We start from the raw sequence: 19,228 nt of genomic DNA on the forward strand, positions 1-19,228 counted from the left end.
GATAAACCTTCACTCGGCTCTAAAACAAAATATGTTAGAAGGGTTGCATTAAAGCACACCAATCTACACTACAAAATTCAACTGAGTGTATACTCCAAAAAAAAGGCAAGGGTGGTTTATGTTGGAGTGAAACACAAAATGCTGCAGATGCTGTGATTGCAGTGAACACACCAAAATGCTGGAGGAACTCAGCCAGTCTTTTCAGCATCTATAGGAGACTATAGGATGCCTGTCCCGCATCGGACTTGTCAGTCACCAACGAGCCTGCAGCAGACATGGACATACCCTCTATAAATCTTCGTCCGCGAAGCCAAGCCAAAGAGAAGAGAGGAGACAAAGATACATTGCTGAACCCTTCTTCAACCCTGCCAGAAGCAGGAAATCTCAGAAATGAGACTAGCTGGTGAAGGAATCCTGACCAACAAAAAAGTGTTAATTAGATATGATAAGGGACAAGGTAAGAGTTTATCATGTTTGTGCGAAAGGGGACAGAAGGAGAGACAGAGCTGGGGAAGGTGATGGAGGAAGAAGTGGGGCGGGGGTGGTAAACGAAAGCCAGAGAAGTCAATATTAATGTCATCCAGTTGGAGGATTCCCAGTCAGAAGTTCCTCCAATTTGTGGGAGGTTTCAGTCCGGCAGTGCACGAGACCATGGACAGTCATGTCAGCAAGGGAACTGAAATGGGTGGCCCCTGGGAAATCCACACAATTGTGGCGGACAGAACTGAGGTGCTCAATAAAGCAATATCCCAGTCTTAATGCAATCTCTACGATGTAGTGGAGACACAAAGGCCATTATCCCCACTGGTGAAGTAACAGGTGATTGTGACTGGATCTCTGAACAGTACAAGATCTCACCAGTGCTGGACTGGGAACCTTGCTGGTGATGCTTCAAGGTAAAGTATTAATAACTGATTCATGATAACTGTAATGCACTCAATAAAATTAATTCAATTTAAAAAATGCAGATATACCAACAAATATATCTGCCAAATATTGAACTTTAGACTACAAGTGATCTGCCCATTAGCACTTCAAGTGTGTGGGCAAATTCAAATAATGGGCTCCATCACAAATGGCTTGTCTCTCCTTCCTCGGGTCAAGTGTTAAGTGTTCTGCTTGGCACCCATCTGCACTGTTCACTCCATGAAAACCCTAAATTTTATCAACTCCAGGTGAGGAGGGAATATGCTTACTCTCAATATTTTTACAGGGGACAAAAAAGACTTCATGTTATGCTATGATTACATGGTTCTTCTTCAGTGAGATTAGCAAAAGCTTGAATTTCTTCAATCAAAAAGCATCTGCTTTGGATATCTGCCAGAAATTTAGAGCATAAAACTAGTACATTGAATCTTATTGTAAATGGATTGTCATGAATGAAGTGCGACATAAATCAGTTATAATGAAATGAAAAACTTGCACCAAAAGTTATAACTGCTCATGAAATTAGAGCAACAGTGACTTTCTCATCAACATTTTTCGTTTAAAAGTACAATAATTTTGAGCAAAAGTACAAATAAAGAAAAGCTGCCAACATTAACACTGTTAGACCTGCTGAGTTTCTCTACAGTCTACAGATTTTCGTGTTTTACTTCTGCCACCATTAAAATTTGATACAAAATTATCTAGAGGCAGCTGAATGAAGATAGATAAATGTTTGAACAGAAGCTCCCTGTTGCATGAAAGGTCTCCACCCAAAATGACTACTCCTTGTAGATACTGATGGACAAATACTTTCTGTTTTAATTGATAGCAACTCAGACTTTGTTTTAAATTGTGTATTTCTTTGATCTTATCCGAGTTCAGCTGAAAATTTTCAGGTCCAGGTTGTACATATTTAATTCAACTGTCAACAGCTTCTCTGCTGCCTCCACTACAAAACACCAAAGAGCTCCAAATTTTTTTCCCTCCATTCACAGACATAAAGTGCTGTTTTAAAATTAATTGAAAGAGATTTAATCCTTCCTGAACTGTAATCCTTCTCCACAATCCACATTTCATTGACTAAAAGTAAACAAACAGTAAAAAAACAATGCTTCAACACATAATAGGAAGCAATCACAATCTACTGCCCACTACTATTTAGCTGTTCACTGTGTGCAGCTGAGTGAGATCACATTTGCTTGGCTTTCATCCCTATCAATTCAGATTTATTGTTAGAGTACATCACATATAACCCTGAGATTACCTTTTTCCTGTGCCAGAATTACCACAAATTGGTAGTACAAAAAAATAAACAGTACACAGCATAAACATGTAAACAGATAACAAATGTAAACAAAATGACAGTGCAATACAGAGGGAGCAAACGAAAATAAAGTGCAAAAGCAAGAGTCCTTGATTGAATTGGTCATTTGAGGAGCCTAATGGCAAAGGGATAGCAGCTGTTCCTGAACCTGGTGGTGCGAGTCTTGTGGCATCCATACCTCTTTCATGAGGGTAGTAGCGAGAACAGAGCGTGCGCTGGGTGGTGTGGATCTTTAATGATTCCTGCTGCCCTCTGATAATTCTAGCCAAGGAATCAAAAAAGATGGCTTCTTTTCTTGTTCTGCCCCAGGCTGCTACCCCAAAGAATCTCTTTTTGACCTCCTTAACAATCCTAGCTTCTCCTTACAATTCAAGCACTAATGTCCTGCCAATATCATTAGAAATCCTTTCTTCACCCTTTTCAGCTCCATGTCAACCTTCTGAGAATTGGGCATAATACTCCAAGTGTAGCTAACCAATGTCTTAAGCTACATAGAACATAAGTATGGACCCTTCAGCCACTGATGGTATGCTGACTTGTATAAACCTTCTATGTGATCAATTTAACCCTTCCCTCCCTCAAAGCCCATAACTCCCTATTTTGCTTACATCCATGTGGCTATCTAAGTGTCTAATATTTCTAACATGATGTCCCAACATCTGTACTCAATGCCATGAATGATGAAAGCAAGCATGCCAAACTTCTTTTCTACCCTATCTACCTGTGTCATCTTTCAGGTGTAGTACATGCGCTGCACCTCAGCAATATCATCTAAAGCATGATATTTCTTGTAAGTAATGAGACATTGAAAGAACTCAGTAGGCCAGGTGGAATCAAATGGTCAATCATTTTTCATTTTGTCAGGACCTTTTATATAAAGTAGTATCAAATATATCAAGGTGGGAAAGAAAGGGGGTGGGGTGGAGAAAAGAAAGAGGCTGGAATAGGGCTAATCAGATATATGGTAGTGCACCAGTAAGAGAGATGGAGAGACAGGTAGAGGATGATTCCCCTGATGGTGGTGGGGACAGGGAGATGGAATTAGAAAGAATAGTAAGAACCAGAGCAGGTTAATAAAAAAGGTAGAGGCAGTGAGTAACGAGTGCCTAGTGATGACAGTCAGCTCTAACCACTACATCATTTCTCTTCCACTACAGCTTAAAGAAATCTCTTGGTGCCTGCCACATTGACCACCGCCAGTGGGTTGATCTCGCCTCCAACCGTGCATCTTGGCTCCTCGCAGTTCGGCGGGCAGCAACCTCCTTTGAAGAAGACCGCAGACCCCACCTCACTGACAAAAGACAAAGGAGGAAAAACCCAACCCCTAACCCACCAATTTTCCCTTGCAACCGTGCCTGCCTATCCCGCATCAGACTTGTCAGTCACCAACGAGCCTGCAGCAGACGTGGACATACCCCTCCATAAATCTTCGTCCGTGAAGCCAAGCCAAAGAAGATCCAAAGTTCCAAATCATTTGTTAAACACCTAGTGCAGGATAAGCAGAAATTGCCAACAAGGGAAGTCCAAGACAACTGCCAAATGTGGGTCCCTGTCACCGACTCCATTTCTTGGCCACCACCTTCATCCCTCTCCAGCAACTAAACCAGAATGAAGCAGTCTCACTAACGTTAATGTCTTACCTGACACCCAGGTGAATTCTGAAGGACATACTGCATCCTGGTGCATTCAGTTAGGTGGCCCTCAATCACATTTGGCATCATTTTTATATATACATACATTTCTGATAAGCCTCCAGTAAAGCAGTTTAGAATTGTTTGCTTCATTAAAGATGTTCCAAAAATGGAATTTGTTATTTACCTTTATGGTCTATGACTGTTTGATTACTAAAGAAAGGCATGTGACTACTGTACATTTAAATATGCTGTTCAATTTATCACTCCATCTGCTAGAACTCTTCCTGTTAAATGATACCAATTAAATTCAAAATGGTCTAATATTTTTTAAATGTAACATTAAGTCTAAATTGTGTACTCATTTAATTGTGTATTTGTGTTCAATGGTGAGAGTCCTATTAAACAAAAATAAGCATGCAATATTGTGAAGGCAAAAACGGCTTACACTGAATACAAAGGTTCTTTGGATAACTTGTTTATTTTTGAAATTATGTGATCAAGCAAAAGTGATTGTACTGAAATTGACTAGGACTGTGGTGCCTCAGTTGACCAGGCATACTCTCCTCATCCTCTTAGACAATACCTCTGCACCATGCTTTAAAATTCAGCAGGAATTGTCCATGTCTGATGACTTGGTTGCATTATCAGCTGGGAAGCAGCCTTTTAACTCTTGCCAGGCTGGATCAGCACTGAAATTATGGTGGATTACATGCTGTGAGATGGTATTAAGGGGACTTTCTTTTTAATTTAAGAAACCTGGTTGAGATCTTCAAAGCTCATTGCAAAGGCTGCTGACTGCCACCCAGTCCTTAACGAGCTTTGCTAATCGCACCTTCGTGCTTGAGCCTTGAAAAATTGTTACATTATATTTATTGGATACTTGCTGGGGTTCCTGCAAACATTACATCCACATTTGATTTTTCAGATCATGAGATTTTGTTGAACTCTAGTTTTCAAATGCCTGTCAATCTAGATTTCTGCCTCCCTTGGGATGTGATGGGAGTTTTCAGTCCAGGCATACTTTACAGGTCAAATTAATTAGCTGCTGGACCTGGCCTTCCAGCCTGGCATCTGGACCCATTGTGTGCGTGTGTGTGTGTGTGTGTGTGTGCTCGCGCGCGTGCATCGGTTTCAGGATGTGGGGACTGAAGCAACTATGGGGAGAACAAAATATGATTTGTGTAGGAATAGAGCAAATGAGTATTTAATGGTGAGCTCAGTGGGAAAAAAGGGACTGTTGCTGTGTTGAATGAATTCGACAAAGGCAAGAATAAGTGCAAAAACAATTTTATGAACTCTAGATTCACAGCCTGCCTTCCCGAAAAGTCCCTTCACTTTGTCTTTCCCCAAAACATTTAAATATTTTCAATATTTATGAAAATGTTATCAATCAAGAATCTTTTTGAATACCTGCTTAAGCTATACATTCCAATGCAGAGAGGGCTGAAAGCAGAGGAATATGTATATTGTGCTAATGTAATAAATTATCTTAATTATTACTCATGCATGGAAGCCTGGCCATTCCAAGCTAAAGAAAATATGCTCTATGAAGGTAAATTAATTTGCTGTCTCATCTTGCACATTTTTATGATGCTCCAAGTTCCCTCCCTTGGCTATCATATGGATAATTAGAGTAAGAGAGACTCAACTGTTCCTTACGATGTAATAAATGCTTGTCTGAAGCACAGGCACAAATCAAATTTGAGACACTTTAAAATCACATGAATTGTAAGCTATAATGAACTCTAAAGCTCAACAATATAGAATTGCTTACAACAAGGAAGTGACTCTTAAAAAAAAACAATCTCTTCAGCGGGGTAACAGAATAAACATTTATTTGCAAACAGTTTTTCCCATTTCAGAACAGTGGCTGCCACTTAAAGAAAGAGAATTAAAAGCTCACCGCAAGTCTTCTGATAGCAGGTCCCTCGTTAAGAAAACACAACAGGTTAGATTTAAAAAAAAATCATAGGGCAGATTTCAGGCAAGCACCTGAAGTTGCACCAGCCCATAGTTCGACTATGCCAGAGGGACAATCCATTCAATTTGTGGGCTAGAATTTATTTTGAAAGGTCAATATTTTGTGGGCAGAAAACAAATTTCTAGTCACTACCCTCCCTCCCCATACACCCCATTGCCTGAGGCAATCCAACAGTTAAGCGAAAGTTAAGATGTTAGATTGGGAAAATGGCAGGGAGCAAAGGTGAGTGGCTGTAACTACAAGTGCAGAATCCCTGACAGCATGGCCCAGATGGTTTGTGTGAAGCTTCTCCAGGCCCCTAAAGCAGATGGTCTCTTGCCCTTCTTCTCATGGAAAAACCCAATTAAAGCAAACAGTTTATTGCTGAGATAAAATGAAAATAGGAAGACCAAATGTGTTCTTGGACTATAATGAGCAAACTTAAAAACTTAGCCGTTTACTCTCGTGGGCCCCCGATAAGATAGCAACATAAGAAATAGGGCTCAGTCATACACCAAAATAAAGCAGCCAACTGAAAACAGTAAACTATGTTCCAAAGATTTTTCATACAAGAATCAGCCATTTAGGCAATTAACATTTCCATTGCCCTGACTACAAATTGGAGTCTGTCCAATCAAGCTCTATGAATTTTTCACCCATCAAATAAAATCAATGAAGCAAAATTCTAGAACATTAACCCTCAAGTTCAAATACAGAATCAATTTCTGGAGCAAAAAAAATCTTTGCAACCGGCAGAGTGTTTGATCATCTTTGTCTGTACTTTATCCTATCACTGTCAATTCTAGTGTTGATCAATGTACCTTTTACTGGAGTTAATTGACAAAATATCAAATAGTTTTTCCTGACAATCTGTTCTCAATATCAATTGTTCCTGAAGGTGCTAAGCTGAAACTTCATTTCAAGTTTGTTCATTTTGTCATTTTATAACAGTCTGCATATAGAAAGATCTCTCCATTTTTAAATATCTACCTTTAATTCTACCTTTTCTCCCACACAAGGCACCAAATAATCAGTTATAATAAATAGTATTGAGAAAGAATTTAAAATAGATTAATGTATGTGTGATTTCTCCATTAAAAATTCACCTCCCTCTTTAGACAGGCTGATAACGTGCTGAAATAAATCTCCCTTCCAAAGATTTCTGCAGTGGTACGTCTTCATCCTGTCTCCAGCTTTTGTTTGATTTATTTATGAGTCCATCTTCAAAATGTAAAACTATGCGTTTATGTAGAATATATGAGATGGAAACAGGTCAGAACTGTCGTAATACTTATGTTCCACTTGATCGTTCTCTCATCTCTCCTCATCAAACTATATCAGTGGGCGGCACAACTGGTAGTCAGTGTGGCCAGTGCCTTTGCTGTCCAAGTTCAGTTTATTGCTCCGGAGTTGCAGTTTCAAAGTAGTCTGTGAGCTTTACCCTTTCCATCAAAAAGTACTGTACTAGCAATTGATTATCAATTATCCCAAGCAATTCAGAGACTGCCTCCAGTAGGATCACAAAAGCATGCAAAATGCACACCTTACAATGGCATCAAATGTGTTGCATTATATTTACATTGTTTATGCAGCATGTTCAAGGAGATTTCTCAACTGACAGAGATTTAGCAACTGGGAAAGTGCTGTAACTAAAGATGCTCCATTCAGGACAACACCCTGCAGAAGAGATCTGAAGGTCTGGTCGAGGATAACAGTGCTTGGAGGTGATCTCCAAATTGGATAAACCACTGTCCTCTGAATGAAATAGGATGCACCTTATTTTAAATCTTCATTTGTCAATTATATGTTCATTCTGCATGTTTATTAGCACTTGCAATATTTTGCTGTAGTTCTTCAACAATGGTCTAACTGTCCATTCATCATTTATAGATGGTGTTTTTAATTCCAGTCAGTTATTGACATTTGTAACAGTGTGGACCCAGTAATGATCTTGCAGGACACAGCTATTTTCACTGCAAATTGGTGGTGGGTGACAGGGTGCCCTTAGAAGATTTTTTTCTGACTGGAAGTGTTTTTTTTCCTAATTTGAAGTCTGGGACTAGTGATAACCCAGCCAATCCAATCTCTCCCCAAAACTAGAGCCATCCGGACAAGGGAGATTGATGGTAAATTCTGACCAGTTCTGGTGCCCCTGTTGTGTTTAAAAAAATATGGTTTGGATAAAAAGTCGGTGAGATGATTAACAGTTTTGCAGATGACGTAAGAGTTGTGGATAGTGAGGAAAGTTGTTAAAGAATACTACAGGATATAGATCAGTGGGACATAGAATGGGCACAGAAATGACAGATGGAACAATGCAGATAAATACGAGGTAGTATAATTTGGATGGTCAAATTCGAGAGGAACATTTAGTCAATGGCAGGACCTTTAAGAGCACTGATGTACAGAGAAATCTTACGGTGTAAATCCAAAGATCTCTAAAAGTGGCTGCATGCATAGATAGGGTAGTAAAGGAGAAGCAAAGCATATCTGACTGTCGGTCAGGGCATTGGGTATAAAGGTTGGCAAATCATATTGCAGAAGTATAAAACTTCTGTGAGGCCACATTTGGATAGTGTGTGCAGTTCTGGCTGCAGCATTACAGGAAGAATATGGGTGCTTTGGAGAGGGTGCAGAGGAGGTTCACTGAGATGTTTTCTGGATTAGAGAGTATTAGCTACAAGGAGAGATGAGTCAAACTTGGATTGTTTTCTCTTGCATGTCAGAGGTTGAGGGTTGATAAAATTATGAGGCATAGATAGGGCAGATAGTCAAAGTCCTCTTCTCCAAGGTGGAAATGTCAAATGTTAACAGGCATAGAATTAAGGTGAATGTGAGAAGTTTCAAAAAGATTTGTGAGTTTTAATTGTAACACAGAGAATGGAGAGTGGGAACCTCCTACTTGGAGAGGTGGTGGTGGAAGCAGTTACAATAATAACACTTTTACAGAGATATTTAGATGACACCTGAACGATCAGGGAATGGAGAGATACAGAATATGTGTAGGCAGAAGGTATTAGTTGAAATTGGGATCACTGCTGACACAGACATTGTAGGTGGGAAGCCAGTTCCTGAACTCTACTATGCTATGTTTTCAGAATCTATTCTACATTCGCTCCAGTTCAATCACATCCTTCATATAATATGGCAACAAGAAGAGCACCCAATATTCCCTAGAGAAATCTAACTAGTGTTTCATGAACTTGCAACATAGTGTTCCAACTCTTAATACTTTAGTTGGGCTTCCATGGTTAAAGTAAAGTCACTCTGTAATTCCCAGTCTATCCCACAATGGTATTTTTTCCCCTTAACAATCCTCCTCCTTTAATTGATCTTACTGTTTTAAATTATTTTTCTCCTTTAGAATAGTTGCTCTTACTGTCCTAATCATTTTTTTTTTTTAATTTCTCCACTAAATTCTTCAAGTTCTCTCTTTTTTGTGCAAGGTTTTATTTTAATCCGAGAGCATCACGACTGACTTCAAACTTTTCTTGGCTCACAATCTACATAAAACATTAAGCAAGGGCTAATGATCAGAAAGAAGAAAGAAAACTTGCTGGTTTTCTCCCACTAATCACAGGATTAATGAACTCAAATTGTGCCTTGGCAGAGATAACTCGCAGTAGACCCAGAAACTGGTGCTTTCATTTTCATGTTCAGCACGATTTAGTGCAACACCCTGGAGAACTTCAAATAATGTACTAAAAGATGGCACAATTCTTGCGCAAGAAGTGCTGAGCCTCAAATCTCAAATAGTGGGGCTCAGGATTATTGGATGAATGGAAGACAATGGGCTTCTGAAGAAGCCAGCCAATGACATCCAGCATGAATTGAACTACATCTATATTTTTGGTTGGGAACCACCAGCATTCTCATTGAGCAGCATACGAGGAATGTTTTCTCAGATTTATCTCGTTTAGCATTGGCTATGTTCAGTTCAATCTGTTATGTGAAAGACTCAAAACGGTGGATGGGGCCTAACGCTTAAAAGTGGCTGAATCTTTATAACAGGCATGGGACAAGAATGCTTCATTTTAGTCTTCATTAACCGAGAATCTAATCCAGTCGTTCTCAACCTTTATCTTTCCCCTCATTTAGTACTTTAAGTAATCCTTACGCCATTAGTAAGGGATTGCTTCAGGTGTGAGTGGGAAGGGAAGGTTGAGAACCACTGCTCTAGACCCAATTGTTACTGAAATATTTTGCTTGATAAAAATCGTCATTGGCCCATTTCCTTTGGAGTTATGAAACCATGCACATAATGAGTCAATGAGGTACGATTACAACAGTAGTTTTCAAATTTTTTCTTTCCACCCACATACCACCTTAAGCAATCACAGAGCACCTATGGTATAGGGAATACATAAAGTGGTATGTGAAGGGAAAGAAAAGGCTGAGAACCATTGATCTAATCTGTATTCCAGTGCCAACATTATGCATAGTGCCAATTTTCATCCTAAAATGTCATTGAATTTACAGACAGAGTTGTAGAGCACCTAACACAAATTCCATTTGCCCCTTTTGGGTTCATATCCTTCTCTGCCTTGCCTACTTGAGTGCTTGTGTAAATATCTCTCAAACATAGTAGTGATCTCATTATGCAACCATCTCCTCTGACAGTGAGTTCCAGGTATCTACAGTTTTCTGTAGTAGATAATAAATTTCCATTGGATTTCTTCCTCTCACCTTACACTGGTGACATATTGTGTTTCATAGTTCCGCCAAAGGAAAAACATTTCTGTCTATTTACTCACAAATAATGAGAAACCGTGACAGAGGCCACCGTGACAGAGGTGCACCAAAGAAAAGGTACAAGGACTGCCTAAAGAAATCTCTTGGTGCCTGCCACATTGACCACCGCCAGTGGGCTGATAACACCTCAAACCGTGCATCTTGGCGCCTCACAGTTTGGCGGGCAGCAACATCCTTTGAAGAAGACCGCAGAGCCCATCTCACTGACAAAAGGCAAAGGAGGAAAAACCCAACACCCAACCCCAACCAACCAATTTTCCCCTGCAACCGCTGCAATCGTGTCTGCCTGTCCCGCATCGGACTTGTCAGCCACAAACGAGCCTGCAGCTGACGTGGACTTTTTACCCCCTCCATAAATCTTCGTCCGCGAAGCCAAGCCAAAGAAAGAATGAGAAACTGCAGAAACTCAGAGGCTGAAGCAGCATCCCTGGAGAGAAATAGTCAGTATATGATTCAGGTGCTGAGAAAGGGTCCCAACCCTCCAGCTTCTCTTTTACCCTCAAGCTTTCAGCATCTGCAATTTCTCGTCTCTACTCTATGCCTGCCTCTTACCATTTACAGTCCTTTGTTAGGTCCCCCCTCAGCACCTTTCACAATAAAAACAAACTTAGCCTTACAAATATCTTACAAGAACTAAAATCTTCAATCCAGTCAATATCCAGGTGATACTATACACTTCTCTGCAGTGCAACCACATCCTTCCCATAATGTGGTAACCAGATCTACACACAATACTCAAGTGCACACGAAGCAGCATTTTATAAAGTTGCAACCTAGCAACCCAACCTTAACATTCTACACCTTGGCCTATGAAGATACAGTATAAACAGTTGCATAACTTGTCAAATGTCCTATTTGTTAACCATCATATGGCTGTCTGTTTGTGATCCTACATTCATTAATCATTTTAGTTTCCTCAAAATTTTCTAATTTTGTGTCATGAACGGTATCAAATTTATGAAATTTTCAAACTGAGGTTCCCTTCTGTAATCACTGTATTTTCAAAATAAAAAATTCCAACCAACTTAAAACTTATTTTCTTAGAGGAAGGTGAATTTCCCACTTGGAGTTCCAAAAAGTTGATATTGATAAAAATGAATTTGTATTCGTGTCATTAAAAAAAATAATTCATGGCATGCAGCACTTTGCAGTTGTATATCATTTGAGAAGATTACTTATAATCTGCGAGATAAATGTCATATTTTTTGGAAAATATAGGATACGTATTTACAAAATTTTGGTTTGCATGTATGATTGGCTTTTTCAAGACCTCACTTTTTGATAACCTCCAAAAGATTTTATTGTATAAATGTTTTATTTTCTTGGCATTCTTGAGTTTTTCTTTCTCTTTTCCTTTTTTTCTTTCTTTTTTAGGGGTGGGGGATGTGAGGTGGGTTGGCGGGGCAGGGGTTGGGGGGGGGGGGCGGGGAGATGAAATTGACCACATATATAATTTTTTGAAATAATTTCTAGAATTGAATGTAACTGTTATTGTGGTTTAAGATTTATAAATAAAATATTCAAAGAAAACTAATTCATTAGATAATGGCAAAACCAACCTTGTTCTTTTATTCAATTGTTCTTATAAAAAGTGAGAGCACTGCTGGAGCTCCTGTAACAGCAGTACTGCCACTGGTGTGGACCCACAGAGAGCAAGAGGAGACACAGAGATCCTCCACAGGGTTCTACTGCACAGTCCAACTACCTACAGCTCCATACAGACTTCAAATGACTTGTTCAAGGAACCGACAGTCGTTTATTTAAAATCCTGCAACCCTGGGGTTTGGGTCCAAGATGGCAGTGCCTGCGTTCAGCAGCAGCTTCAAGGGGTTACAAACTCTGGGCTCTGGAGAAGCAGAGGAGTGGCACAGGGCACCAGAAAATGGGGAGACCACCACACCCTCTCTCTGTTTGAGAATGAAAGGCAGAAGAAATTACCCTACAGGAAGGTGACCACAGTGGACCAGAGAGGGCTCTGCGACTGAAGAACACACAGGTAAAGAAGGGGCTGCCGATGACTCAAGACAAGGAACCTGCACAGGCTGCAAACTGCTGGAGACTAGCTCAAAACTGGCTTAAGGGTTATCAGATATTGGAAATGGGATGCAAAAGGGTGCTGAAGGCTTCTTTATCGTGTTGAAGGGTTGGATATAAGACTTGGGTTGCCGATAGTTTAGACTGAGGTCCGTGCAGCTGTGAAAGCTGTGGGAGCGCTGGAGGTGGGTCCACGGACACTCAGTGACTCTGGGGAGACTCTCTTTTGATTCTCTCTGTCTTTAAGAGGCACTCGGCAATTTCCGCTGATTATCCTGAGGGGCAACCTTTTCACACAGATGGTGTTAATATAAATTTAAAGATTTTGGATAGGTAAATGGAGAGAGGAGGTTTGGAGGGGTCTAGGCCAGAGATGACCAAACTGTGGCTCATGAGCCACATGTGGCTCTTTAATATGTGGCTTGTGAAGCTCCCAACGCCCCAGCAGCAGACTCTCTCCTGGTCATGGTCGCCCACCCATCCAAGCTCCCGATGCCCTAATCACAAACCATCCGAGCTCTCAACGCCCTGGCCACTTGACCATCCAAACTTCCGACGCCCCAGCCTCGGACTCTCGCCAGACCACTTGCCTGCCTATCTGGATCCCAAAACCTCATATGCGGACTTACCACCCGATCCTGCCTGCCCATCCAAGCTCCCAATGCCCTGGCCACTTGCCCATCCAAGCTTTCGACGCCCCAGCCATGGACTCTCACCCAGACCACCCACCTGCCTATCCAGTTCCTATTGCCTCATATGTGGACTTACCACCCAGTAAGAAATGTGAGAAAACTTATTCACTCAAAGGATAACATGTGGAATTATTTAACACAGACTGCTGTGGAGTTTGAATACAACATATATGCGAGTAATGGTCAAATTTAGTGGACCGATTTTTCAGTTAAAATTTAGGGAGTTGACATTGCACACATACTATTTTTAAGCGCAGTAAGTACCGGCATCATTTGCGGCATTGGGAGCTTCAGAAGATCAGATGGGCTGGGGCCTAGGCGAAAGTACACAGTTGGGGCATCAGGAGCTCGGATGGGCAGGCAGCCTGCCAGGACCTCAACGAGAGTACACAGCCTGAGCCTAGGCGAAAATCTGCGATTGTGACGTCGAGAGTTCTGGTGCCATAAAAATGGTGTGTGTGTGTGTGTGTGTGTGTGGTACATTTGGTATTCTTCAGGAATATGGCATTAAAGCAGAGAATTAGCATTGACCCTTTTAAAGGTGTAGTAGTCATGAAGGCCAAGTGTTAAACCTCTTTTAGTCATGAAGGCCAAGTGTTATACCTCTTTTATGAATTAACCTCTCCTGCTTTCAAACACAGACCTTTTACTTTGTTCTTTTTCCAATCAAGTTTTAAAATTTGCTACACCTCTAAATCAATACAGATCTAATGAAAATTGAATGGAAATATCTACTTTCTCTACAGATTTTGCCCTAACTTAAGTACATCCAATTTTTATTTTAATGTGGTTTGCATCCAACATGGCAGACCTCAGCCGTCTTCAAAGAGCAAGGTGTTGGGTATCACAGAACCAGAATCACAGTTATTTTTGTTGGAATATAGAAACATACATATTATGGCATTACAACAAAGGAAACTTAACAAAAACATACTGCTGTTTAGTGCTAAATAAGCAGCCAGAAATATGGGAACAGAAGTAGGGCACCTGGACCTTTAAACCTGCCCCTTCATTCAATCAGATCACATTATTTGATTTCAATGCCCATCTACTCCACTGCTTTTCAACAATTTATCTACTTCTGCCTTAAAAATATTCAGAGACCCTACTTCAACAGCCCTCGCATGTCCAGTTTCAAAGACTCATGACACTCAGGGGGAAAAAAATTGACAACTGCATCTTAAATGAGCAATCCCAATTTTTAAATCGAGTCTAAGTTTTCGATTTGCCAGAGGAAATCTCTCCATTCCCATACCTACATTTCAATCAAGTCCTTTATCATTGTTCTAAATTCACTCAAATACAAGCCTGGCCTATACAGCCTTTCCTTATTATACAATCCACCCATTGCAGATATTGGTGTGAACTTTTACTAACTTGGTAATATCCCTCCTTAAATGAGAAGTACCCAAGATGTATTCTCACTGATGCGCAATATAATTGTGGAAACACACCCACATACTTGCATTCAATCTCCTTACAACTCTGATTATCCGAAATCGGATTCTCCAAATCCTAAGTTATCCAAAGAATTTTCATAGCCAAACTGCTGGCGTGTTGGGCTGCCATCACCAGAAGCTGCGGGAACCTCGGGCTCCCAGTGGCTGCAGGAACCTCAACCTCAGGCTCCTAGAACGAGCAGGGCCTCAATGGGGAAATGCCGGTGATCAGCATGGCCAGTATTATTTGGTGAGAATTAAACATTATTGTAATGCTAAAAAACCCTTTATCTTGTTCACTGTTGTGCTTAAACACTGTTACAAGTGATTTGCTGATGCTACTAGGCTGTTTTTAAAAAATGATCAGTTCTCCAAAAAGACCATTTATCCAAAATAGATCCAGTCTCGACCATTTTGGATAATCGGAGTTGTACTGTATCTGCTGGAGCTATACTTGTCTATGGTGAATTTTGCACTGGGAGCAATCCCACTGAGATGATATGCTTCATTTTTATTCAGTTTTATTTTCTCCCTAGTTTCACACAACAGAAGAGCAAGAAGAATCTGTTTGTCCCAGTTCTTAACAATCTGTGCAGAGGTAATGTTCCAAGAAATTAAGCAAATGATCAAGGTTGAACGAGAACGCTGTGGTGTTTTTTCAACATTAACAATTGAACACCCATCTCTTTTGAACAAAATAAAATACAAGTTCTACATGACAGTTGGACGGTACAGTACAATTATAGCTCCAATAACCTGGGTTTGAATCCGGCGCTGTCTGTAAAGATTTTGTACGTTCTCCCAGTGTCTGTGTGGGTTTCCTCCAGGTGCTTTGGTTTCATCCCACCATTCAAAATGTATAGGAGTTGCAGATTAATTGGGGAGCTTTGGTGGCACAGGCTCGTGGGAAAGAAGGGCCAGTTACCATGCTGCATATCTAAATTTAATTTAAAATTGTAATTTTAAGACATCCATGGGAATTATGTAAAACTTCCATTTCCCTTGGACACTATTAATGATATATCTATTAATGAGGTTTTTCAGCCAATCGCTTACCATATATGCTGGTCCATAGGATGATCCTCAAAACTTAAAAATGTTGCCCCAAAATATACACTGGCTCTAAAATCCAAACTTTGACAGCGAAGTTTCAATATTGGTGCCATCTCACCCCTTCCCCTCCATATCCTATTCCCATACTGCTGGCTGACTCAAGTATCCTGTTCAGGCCGTAGGCACCCTCTATCACATTCCTCCCACTGTCCTCGCACTGAAACCCCACCCCACACCTTCCTTGTGCTGACAACCTGACACACCTCTAGGCAAGTGTCCGCATCAGGCCCTTCACGCACCTTCCGCGTGCTGACAAACTGGCTCACCTCCATGTAAATGGCAACAGCAAAATGAATGTACGGCAATTGAGGGGAACTGCTAGTTCAGCAGAGCAAATTTATTCATGTCCAACAAAGTCTCAGCGCTCCCCCGCAGTATCCATCTACCCAATCCTCCTCCCGTCGGATACATACAGGTTTTAAATGGCCTGTTACAGGAGCTATTAGTGTTTTATTTTAAAATATGCTCATAAAATTAAAACCTTTATAGGGTAATTTGGTATTAAAATATTGTGACAGTATCACCCACTAGTCAGTAGTAAGTGCCAGATTTGGGGGAGTCATCCTATACAAAGAGCATAGCCCAAAACCTACATTTTAGGTGGGAAATCAGTGGTTGTCCTATGCATGAGCCATCTATATGTACATTACAGGCAGTCCCTTGGTTAAATACAAATTCCCTTACCTAGGTCTGTCTTTAATCCAAACTCATATTTAAGTCGGAACCAGTACAGCAGTCCTTATTTAATGTCAGTTAGTCAAATGTTTATCTTAGTATATATTTTACCTTTATATGCATGCAAACACTTCCAAATACACTAAAACATCTTAAATAATAATGCAGGTTGTAATAATACAATTAATATTATAATAGTAATATTATAAATTATATTATGTAAGAATGAAACTACATGAGGTCATAAGATCATGATTAAAAGTTAACACTTTTAATGATGGAGCAGATGAAGAAGAGATGGCTACAGAACTGTACAGATAATTTCAATTTCAAATTCCTAATTTCACACCCAGCTCTTTCCCTCCTCTCTCCCCCCTCTTCGGTGGCACAATTGCACTTTAAGGTCAGGCAGCCATTTTGCGGGGCTAAGTGGGCCATGTCGAACTGTGACAACATCGGAGGCATCACGATGTCACATGCTTCTTCTTCTCCCACCCCCTTGCCCTCCTGCTACTTTGTCCAGGCCGCATGCGCCGTAGCCTGACAGTAGATGCCCATCACCAGCCGCATGATGATTGACTGGGTAGCCAACCAATGGAAAGTGAGCTCCGCTTGAACCGGAACTAGATGCCATTCTCCTTTCGGCCAGCTTGTCGGTTCATAAATCAGACGTTTTCCATCTGGGGACTCCCTATATATATACTTCATACATGGTTCATAAGGATTTCAATAGTCAGAATGACTGTTCATACTAAGATCAGGATTTGTAAGGGAGCAGAGAAAAAGTGAGAATGAATAAAAATATTATGTACATCTGTTAAAATATTTACCTGTGATCACTACTTAAAATATTTCTGACAATTATTTGTCCCATATTACAATTTTAGATGACATTTTCCATATGGATTCTTCATTCATCTTATTTCTAAGTATTTTCAATATTCTAACTGAAATGAATGTGCAACAAGAAATCAGAAGGATTTCACAAGTCTTCTCACCCTTGGAACATGACCCACATTCACGATCCCTTAACAAAACCATAATGGATTAGCCTTCAGAATTGTCTAATTAAAGCTAAACAGAGTCCAGGGTTCTCAAATGCCATTTCGAATAAAAGATGTTCAAAGATGAAGATTCACAAACCTGATCCACATACATCACATTAGATTTAACAATAGCAATATCCAAAGCTATTTCCATTTACTTTTAACATGACCAATAATAAACATCATATTTTGTATTTTTGAAAGCCTGGAATTAAAATAAAATATGCTTACCTCAAGGATGTGCTCTGCCTGTCGTTCACGGTCTAGTTTTCGCGACGTTGTTGTAATCAAACCTGCAAATCCAAGCAGACTTATTACAGAATCTCTGCAGATTATTTGATGTTTTAAACATTAGAAATTTCTACAAAGAATGAATTTAACAATACAGCCATAAAAGCATAAACCTCAATATTCAATCATCTGATTATGTGGTTTACTTACCTTTTATAAGGTCATGATAGACTCCACCCACATTAGCATTCCATTTATACACCAAAGTATTACCTAGACTTTCAGATCACTATCTAGCTTTACGCTCATGTGAAATTAAACCAGTGTTACAAATGTCAATCTTGGTAGTCAAGGCTACCAGTCAGAAATATCATATTGAATGTATTGTTAAAATTAATATGTTTAGCATCAATGTTTATCAGGAATATGTTCAGCATCAAGTAGACATATGATCCCACACGAGTAGTGACTATTAATCTATGGCTTCACATTCCACTTTCTAAGTCCGGGCATATGAGGAAGATACAGGTAAGTTTACAGAAGAGAATTCTTGATAAAAGTCAAAACTAAGTTTTAAAGTAGAAAAGAGATGCAAAATGCACCTCTTTAAAGACACATTTACAAAGAAAATTTTAATTTAGAGATAAAGTGTGGTAACAGGCCCTTCCCACCCACGAGCTGCACTGCCCAAATGCAACCATGTGACCAATTCATCTACCAACCCTGCACATTTTTAGAATAAATAACTCCTGTGAAGATTGCCGAAAATGCTCAACTTTTGAAGATTGATTAAATGTTAATTGAATGAAGCACCTTGAGGAGTAATTCTTCTCCAATGGTTAAGATTTTCATGTTTGCTTCATCACAACAAAATCCACCAAATTTGATTTTGATAATTTAATCCGTTTTGGAGATTGAAACTGCTTATACATTTAGATTCCTCCCAAATCAGTCACAGGAATTTCACAAGCATATACCAGAAAATACCCAAGTTTCCCTGAGGTGCAGTAAAATATCTGGTAAACACAAGTAACCATACAAATATCAGTAGTTATTTATGATGTCAAATATAACAAGGCATTGAAGAAAAGGTTCCCTTCTCTTAAAATGCAGGAGAATAAAAGGATTAGTGAGAATAAGGTACACAATGGTTGCCTGCTGTTCCCCAGACTGCTTATGCAAGGCTTCTCCTGTGACTGACAATTCCAGTAATTAGTGAATCACAGAGGATGTGTGGACAACAATGGGACCATGAGGTTTTGATGTAGAAGATTCAGTTAATATATTTCTGAAGGGTTGAGAAAATGGAAAGATGAAAAGCAAATTAACACTGACAAAATGTAAATGACAATATAGCAAGTAACAAATAGAGATGATCCAGTGACATGGTTATTTAAAAAA

At 39.9% G+C, this 19,228-nt stretch overlaps 1 protein-coding gene across 8 annotated transcripts in view; it reads right to left on the reverse strand.

The window, feature by feature from the left end:
* Positions 1–19,228, reverse strand: part of fat1a (FAT atypical cadherin 1a) — a 256,473-nt gene that overhangs the window by 136,334 nt on the left and 100,911 nt on the right. For all 8 annotated transcript variants that reach the window (XR_011353525.1, XM_069924528.1, XM_069924529.1 and 5 more), the window contains exon 4: positions 17,828–17,889. Coding sequence is in view for 7 of the 8 variants with exons in the window: in XM_069924528.1 (XP_069780629.1) it covers positions 17,828–17,889 (62 nt within the window). In the remaining variant the exon portion in view is untranslated. The remainder of the gene's footprint in view (positions 1–17,827; positions 17,890–19,228) is intronic.

Source organism: Narcine bancroftii, chromosome 3 (assembly GCF_036971445.1).
Source record: "Narcine bancroftii isolate sNarBan1 chromosome 3, sNarBan1.hap1, whole genome shotgun sequence".
NCBI classification, from domain to species: Eukaryota; Metazoa; Chordata; class Chondrichthyes; order Torpediniformes; family Narcinidae; genus Narcine; species Narcine bancroftii.